The sequence below is a fragment of the Zerene cesonia genome, chromosome 5 (assembly GCF_012273895.1).
Source record: "Zerene cesonia ecotype Mississippi chromosome 5, Zerene_cesonia_1.1, whole genome shotgun sequence".
In the NCBI taxonomy this organism is placed as follows: Eukaryota; Metazoa; Arthropoda; class Insecta; order Lepidoptera; family Pieridae; genus Zerene; species Zerene cesonia.
The window spans coordinates 3,137,031-3,145,629 of NC_052106.1; the positions used below are offsets into that span (position 1 = coordinate 3,137,031).

The 8,599-nt window shown below is 37.8% G+C and overlaps 1 protein-coding gene across 4 annotated transcripts in view; it reads left to right on the plus strand.

Moving 5' to 3' along the window:
* Positions 1 to 8,075, plus strand: part of LOC119840271 — a 33,766-nt gene extending 25,691 nt beyond the window's left edge. For all 4 annotated transcript variants that reach the window (XM_038366801.1, XM_038366798.1, XM_038366799.1 and 1 more), the window contains 7 exons: positions 68 to 220; positions 730 to 806; positions 2,540 to 2,713; positions 2,998 to 3,183; positions 5,094 to 5,280; positions 6,221 to 6,356; positions 7,956 to 8,075. In XM_038366801.1, coding sequence (XP_038222729.1) covers positions 68 to 220; positions 730 to 806; positions 2,540 to 2,713; positions 2,998 to 3,183; positions 5,094 to 5,280; positions 6,221 to 6,356; positions 7,956 to 8,007 — 965 coding nt within the window. In that variant the 3' untranslated portion in view covers positions 8,008 to 8,075. The remainder of the gene's footprint in view (positions 1 to 67; positions 221 to 729; positions 807 to 2,539; positions 2,714 to 2,997; positions 3,184 to 5,093; positions 5,281 to 6,220; positions 6,357 to 7,955) is intronic.
* The last annotated feature ends 524 nt before the right edge of the window (positions 8,076 to 8,599 follow it).

Sequence of the window (8,599 nt, forward strand, 5' to 3'; positions counted from 1 at the left end):
TCTTATTATTTACATATATTTTTTTACTTTATTTTTCAACAATTAAATTTCAATACAACACTTCCAGAAAGCGACAAGACGGTGGTAGTGCGTCGTGGTAACGAGGAGTTCGGGTTCCGGATCCACGGCAGCAAGCCGGTCGTGGTGTCCGCCATCGAGCCCGACACGCCGGCCGAGACCTCCGGCCTCGAAGTGGGGGACATTATTATATCGGTTAATGGTAAATGCCGTTTATTTATTGTTTAAGATCGCCTGAATCCCTGAATTTAAGCCATATGAATTATTTTTCGTTTGAGGATGCGTTAATGGTAATACGGTTTTTTTGATGATGGGTTAGAAACAAATGACGGGGCACAATAAAACAATAACATCATAACATAATTGCTTTGATTTTCTGAATATGTATTTCAAAATTTAAGATAAAATAAAATTGTAATGTATATTTTTGAAAAACTTTGGCAAAATCTTTACAATTGGATAATGTTATAATCACTCCTAAAGCTAACATTTATTGCTTTACTATTGGAACATACGGTATAGAGTCTAAATCATCATCATCATCATCATCGTCATAATCATGATCATAATAACCATAAACATCATCATCGTCATCAGCCCATATGAGTTCCTACTGCACTCCACTCCTATAAAGGTAAAAAACTAAATGCTACTATAAAATAACTATTTTGATTGCAGTTAAATAGTACAATATATGTAATTCTGTTTCAGGAATCAACGTGCTAGACAAAACACACTCGGAAGTGGTGAAAATAGCTCATTCTGGCTCGGAAATTCTTGAATTAGATGTGAGTAATTTGCCTTGAAATATACTACAATATAGTTGGATAATACGCTTACTAATTATGTAAAGAGAAGACAAATCGTAACATATTCGGAAAGATATAAGTCATCATAATTATTAACAATAATTGCTACGCACTTTGTAGGCTTCAACGAAGCCACGTAAATGAACACAAAACAAAACACGTAATGAATTATTGTTGTGCATTATGTTTTTATTAATTATTGTTCTACATACACAAACTAACAACATATTCTGATTTAAATAATAACTATTTTAAAAAATCTGCATTAAGTATTCTGTAATTTGGTTAAAAATATCGTTACATCCGCAATGTCGTACGGTTTTGCGAATAAACCTAGGTTGATTTTTTAAATGGGCGTGGTAGCGCTTACTATTAGACGAACCACCAGATCCATTGCTGTGGATGACATAAAAAAAACCGTTTGGCGCTCGAAGACTACAGCGGTAAAGCCATTGTATAGAATTTTTTATTAACCTCTTCTTCTTTCTGTCGAAATCTTCATTGGTGAGGGTCGTGATCATTCTGGAGCCGTGTTTTCCTTGCTATTTCGCGCCATTTGGCTCGATCTTCTGCTATGTGGATTGCTTCTGATACGCTAGTTACTGCAGATGATTCGACTTGGTCCGTCCAGCGCATTGGACTGCGACCTCGGGGCCTTTTTTTTCTAACCTGTCAGTGATGAGGGCTTTCTCAAGATTATCTTCCCTCTGTCTTGCAATGTGACCGAAGAATTCCAAGATTCGTCGCAAGCATTCTGCTAATGCACAGCTTTAAAATCGACTTATTTGTTCTACGTGCCGTCCAAGGAATGCGAAGCATGCATCGCCAACTCCACATTTCCAAAATCTTTCTTTCCAAAGTCTATCCGAGAACAGTCTGCCTTGCGCAATGTCCAGGTTTCAGAGCCATAGTCAGAGAATATTAACGATATTACTAGTTTGTTAACTAGAGAAATGTTTCTATCAGCCCACATCCTATGCAGTCGAGACATTTCATTTTTAGCCATTCCTACTCTTCTTCGAATATCTGATTCAAAAAAGCTATTGTTAGTTATTACTAATTATTAATAATTAGCTATATTGTTAGTTATTAATAATTAGCTCTATTATTATAGAGCTTAGGTAGACGAAGCTATCGATACCATCCATCTTATTTGTGCGGTCGATGACCATTAATTTTGTCTTGGCTTTATTGATAGTGAGACCCAATTCTTTGCTAATATTTTCCAATCTGTCTAGAAATGTAGCCATTTCGACTTTGCTATTTGCTATGAGTGCGGTATCATCAGCATAGCGCAGATTAGTAATTTTAATGCCACCAATATTAACTCCATCATCCCAGTTTTCACAAGCTCTTCTCATTATGTATTCGCCGTATATTTTAAATAAAAATAAAATAGATGAATGAATTATTTTCAATTTATGTAATTATAATTATTTATTTATTTTATTTATGCAGTATTTTTTCCCTTGTTTTTCTTTGATATTAATTCAACTTATTGAGCGTGGCGACGAGGAGCGATAGACGGCAAAACTAAAAAGTATCATCGCTGTGCCGGTCGTAGTGGGGGTGTTAGGTTATTTTCGATACGGAATTTTTGGATTCGTTCTCCACGCTCAGGGCCCGCGATAGAAGCTATACAATAGCTTAATAAACAAAGAATTTCCGACCGTGTATGGAAGTAGTCACGGTGCGAGTGCGACTGCGCGCAGGTGGCGCGCACGTGCGAGGCGGTGGCGACGCTGGCGCACGAGGGCGGGCCGGCCGCGCTCTACTCGGGCTACCTGTGGCGCGCCGCCGCCCGCCCGCACGCGCCGCTGCGCTGGACGCGCCGCTGGTTCGTGCTCAAGCGGGACAACTGCCTCTACTACTACAAGACCGACTCGGTGAGCGCACGCGCACACACACACACACACACACTCTCATACACATGCATACGTTCACAAGCGCACCGACAAGTGGCTAGTGGAACGCAATCTATCAGTGAAACAGGTGTATGTCATATCCCTATTCATTAGAATGTACAGAAAATATAGCCTTATCCTACCTACTTAAAATATAATTTAAGTTTGTATTTCTTCCTAATAAAAAATATCATTTTTATTATTACGATACGATCTACATTAATATTAAAATTTTAATTCAAACTGATACTGTCCGTCCGTCCCAGAGCATCCACCCAGTGGGCGCGCTGATGCTAGTGAACTACCAGCTGAGCGAGGAGGACGCGGGGCGGCCGCACGGCTTCCGCCTGCAGCGCGGCGGCGGCGCGCGCCTGCGCCTCGCCGCCGACTCGCCCGAGGCCTCCGCCAGGTGGCGCGCTGTGCTCGCGCACGCCATCGACGCCACCAACCAGGTGGGCGAGCCGCACGCACGCACACACTCACACAAGCTCACACGCACACACGCACACACGTACAAACGCACACACGCACACACGCACACACGTACACACGCACACACGTACACACGCACACAAATACGCAGGCACAGATACACGATACAGTAACGACACGCGCACACGTAGCGCGTGAGTTATTATCCAACCATGTGCACATTTACGGTAGATGCCACGCACGCACCGATGCAGAGATATAAAGAAAGACAGACAAAGGGTTGGACACTTGACAGAGGAACACAGCGTTACCTTATACTGTGAATTTCACGGTCACACGACGATGCACTGTAACAATATGTTAATATTGACCTTATAATATCACAAGAAGTTACAGAAGTAACCGTTTGATATTTTACACCCGATTGGATTAATAAAAACGTTTAGAATAATATCCGAACAAAATCTATATTTGAATATACTGGTTAAATTTAAAGAATAAACCAATCTTATTTCTATCAAAAGTCGGTCAAGAAACTCAAAAAGTCAACTGTAAAAGAATTAATGGTCATCCATACAGTCTATGACCGTGCCAAACATTGCTTGACATCGATTTTTAATTATAGGTTGTTGTAGCGGCAACAGAAATACATGATCTCTAAAATTTTATCTATCTCACGGTTCATGCGATATACATAACAGATTAATAAAAAGACAGACAAACGGTTTGCGAAGTCTTAGTAATAAGATTCTCTTGTCCGAAGGGTTAAACGGATCCCTTAAATAAACCTAAATAGGATTGCAATAGAGGTCTCGTTGTCCTACTTGAGACAGCGGCAATGCACTCTATGCTCTGTATTCGGTAACTTAAGCTTGTGACAGCAATCACTAGATGTCGCCTTTAAAAACGGATACAAATTTAGAAAAAACAAAAAAAAAAGAGTATGTTGTGCCTCAATCTAATCAAATGCAATTTCTCAAAAAGCACTAAAGAATATTTGGACACAAACAAAAGATCAAATAAAAATAATACATCTTCTCCTATATATAATAACTGTATTTCAAAATTGTCTATTAGATGGCGTTTTTCATCTGTATCACATTCAAAAACAACTCAAGGATTCGATTCATCCATTTTGGTTTCGTATTAGTTTTAGTACTCAAACACAGATGTCGCTTTAACAAATTATACTCTTTCTTCAATATACCTTTTGTTACATTGTATTCCTAACGTAATATTAGTCACAGTATAAAGATTATTAAACTGTGACACAGATACTATACTACTGACTGTTTACGCTATAGCTGTACTATAATAAGTTATTGCTCTTATTACAAACAAGACTTGTATAGAAAGGAATTGGGTTGTAATGGTTTATTGTTATAGATAAGTTCGGTCTAGCATTCGAAAGTCACTCAATTTTAGAGGCCGTGTATTTTTGTAACCGCCCTGTATTTTGAATATAATGAGCGTACCTTATAAACACATACCAATAAAATTATATGCGTACAACATAATAGTATAGTTTTATGTTATCTGTGGTACAACTTAAAAAAAAGCTTTTTTTTTACAAAATTTATTAATCTTGGAAAATGTTTCTATGGTAACCGATACCATTATCGGTCTATAATTCCAGTGATATTCAAGGCATTTACTAAACCTTAATTTATTATTGTTAATGAATTACCTTCATCGTTAATGAATGAATAATACATCGCAACAACTATATAAGTGCTAAAACTTAAAATTTAAATAATGGCAGCATTTTTTTTTCACGAACTTTATACTATTTAGTAATATTTATAATTATTTATATAATTATTTAGTAATACGTTTTTTTTTAACTTACGATAACAAGAAAATTGTAATAAATTAATAACTAGGTAGTGTAAAAGACACTCCAAAACTGTAATAAACGAATAACAAACAGCGCGACGGTTGGCTGGAAGTGACGATACGCAACATGAAGCTGCCGCCGTCGTCCATCCCGCGGCCCGACTGCTTCGGCTACCTCATGAAGCTCGGCTCCAAGTGGAAGTCGTGGGCGAAGCGCTACTGCGTGCTCAAGGACGCCTGCCTCTACTTCTACAGCGACGGGAACAGCAAGAGCGCCTTCGGTGAGTGGCCCTGGCCGTCTTATGTGTTTTACACTAGGGCAGAGAAGAAGGGAAGAGTTGTATCTAAAATTTGATAGTGTAAAAAGTTGGATTTATTTGCAAATTGCGAACACATTGTGAAAAAAGCTTAAGTAAACTGATGTGCATTTAGTTTTTTAACATCAAATAAGAGGAGAGGGGAATAATTATATAGTAGGCTTGATGATGTAGAAAAATTAATTTGTCTTGCATAATATTTTTTTGCCACTGCTATAAATGATGAAACGAAATCCTATCGAAGTAAGCCGGCGTCCATATAGTATGAATTATGAATTAAATCTATATGTTTATGGTCAGCCAAAATCTGGTCTAAAGGATAACAGGTCAAAACCCAGGGAACTTTATAAAAACTTGTTATAAATTTGAGTCTAAAAGAGTCAGTACATACTAACATACAAACATAGAGATGAACCTAATAAAAACGCGTTGAAAACGTCAGACAGCAAGAAATTATCACACTATTCACACTAAATATGAAGACAGTACAAGCAACAAACTCTGTGTATTGTAATGTACACACTAAATATGAAAAGACAGTACAAGCAACAAACTCTGTGTATTGTATTGTACACACTAAATATGAAAAGACAGTACAAGCAACAAACTCTGTGGATTGTATTGTACACACTAAATATGAAAAGACAGTACAAGCAACTAACTATGTGTATTGTAATGTACACACTAAATAGAAAAAGACAGTACAAGCAACAAACTCTGTGTATTGTATTGTACACACTAAATAGAAAAAGACAGTACAAGCAACAAACTCTGTGTATTGTAATGTACACACCAAATATGAAAAGACAGTACAAGCAACTGTGCGTAGTGTTTGTTGCTTGTACTGTCGTTTAACAGTAGTACGCACAAGTAGTACAGTAGAGTGTGTGGCGGTGTGGCGCAGGCATGGCGTGCCTGCACGGGTACCGCGTGGCGAGCTGCGCGGCGGGCGGCAAGAAGTTCGCGTTCGAGGCCGCGCCCAGCGAGCCCAACCAGCGCCACTTCTACTTCCACACCGAGTCCGAGATGGACAGGAAGCGGTGAGCCTTTTTTTTTATAGTGGGGAAATCTTGCATAGATACCCACGGCCCCCGGGGATGGAGCCGTGGGTTATGTCGGATTCTTACCGACCAAAACCCTACTGTGTTCCGTCTAGCCACTTGAGTGAAGGGGCCACCGGAGCTGGTTAAAATACGTCCGCGACCCCCAGAAAGCGGTGAGCCTGGCGCTTTGCGATAGCTTTTCTATAACATGATACGATAGCACTTCGCTTGCTTTGCAGGATTACACGTTTCGTGGTTATACGTAGGCACAGTCTCCTTGGTACGGTGGTTAATGCGTGAGCATAGAACCGCACAGATCCGAGGTTCGCTTCCCAGTAGATACCAATAAATAATGTCTCATCCTGGCGGGACACTTAAGACTGATCGCTTTCTTATCGAAGGCAAGTTGTCATAACAAGGCAATTTACACATACGCAGTCTTTTTTTCACCTACCCTTATTCATTCCTTCATTCCTATAGCAAACTCTCTCCTTATTCATTACCCCTTAAAAAGGGATAACGAATTGACTGAGGCCCTTCTGTTTCAAATATAAATGGGCGGTAATATAGGTGGACCACCAGCTCAATTGCCCGCCCTAGCATTTACTATTACGCATACTTATGCAAACCTCATGGCAGGTCTGTGTCCCAGCAGTGGGAAAGGAACGTATATGGGCTGATGATGATGATACCTATGTGGATATTTTTACGTGGTTATATGTAGTAAATTAGGTTTGTGATAATCATATGGGGCAGATGATATACTTCTGTTTCACTTATCGGTTTTCTTTATGGACAAGTAGGTGAACAGCCTTCAGTGTACTACCCGACCGAGACAATAGTTTTTAAAGAGACCCCGCCGGGAATCGAACCCAGGATCCATCGGTTATACACGTGTTGACCACTGTACCAACTGTCAACTAGAATGGCGGTCTTCTAGAAATTAGTTACCGTAAAATTAATTTTTTTTTTTTTGTGCGATGATCATGGTGAGGATGAATAATTTATTGTTACATGTGACAGTATGTGAGGATAGCTTTAAAGTGAATGCACAAGTGTGTAAAAACAGATCGATTTTCATGTCAGATGTGATCTGCATGTAATTGGGATGGAAAATGGTTAACCGAAAGTCTTCTACGATGAATCCTAATGGTACTATAAACACGAACTAAACTTTGGAAGTATGGATGGACATACATACATATGTATGGATGGATGTTTGTTACTCTTTCACTGTAAAACTACTGAACCGGTTGCAAAGAAACTTCTATGTAGACAGCTAGACAACTGGGATAACACATAGGCAACTTTGTATCCCGATATTCCTGCGGGATACGGACTTACGGGTGAAACCGCGGGGCGCAGCTGGCCTTTATTATAATAGCTTATTGGATTTGGATGAAAGGATATATTATTATAATTATTTATCGAACCTAAAAGTTTAAAAAATCATAACGTAACATTATAACATACCTGTTTATCTTCTCTTGATTATTTTAGTTCACCAAACCAATTTTCACCTTACGTAACTTTTAATATATGTATAAAAAAAAATAAAACAACAATCATTTTCTATTTAAAATATATTTATTACAGGTGGATGGCAGCCCTAGAGTACTCGATAGACAGATGGATGAAGGCCGGTTGACGAAAATATTTCATTTCGGATTCCTTCGAATTTGTATGAACGTCGCAAATATAAATTTAATGTTTTTGTTTTTCGTATTTTATTTACTTTCATTCTGTTATCATTATTTTAAAATGAGTTCTTTATTGTATGAATATTGGATGATATCACATACTTTATTATACTTTAGTTTTCCTATTGACTCATAACACAACTACGAAAAGAAACTACCAAATATAATACCTTGATATATTTTGATAGTCTTCATAATATCCGTTGGTTCGTATTGGTTATTAATTAAATATATAATATGATATTGATATATAATATTGATAACACCCGTCCTAAAGTTTTACTTGGTAAACCATATGGGGACAAAGTATATAATATATTCAAATCTATATATGATATTTATGTTTTACAGGTAGTTATTGTTAAGATTTTAAGAATTATTTATTAAGATTTATTAAATATATAAAAATCAATCTTTTGGATATTAGTCACTTTAAAAAACATAGCAACGACGCATCGAATAATAATATAGCGTAGCTTTAATGATATTTTGACGAAACATTAAAACAAATATTTAAAATTTGATATGTGTATCATTATT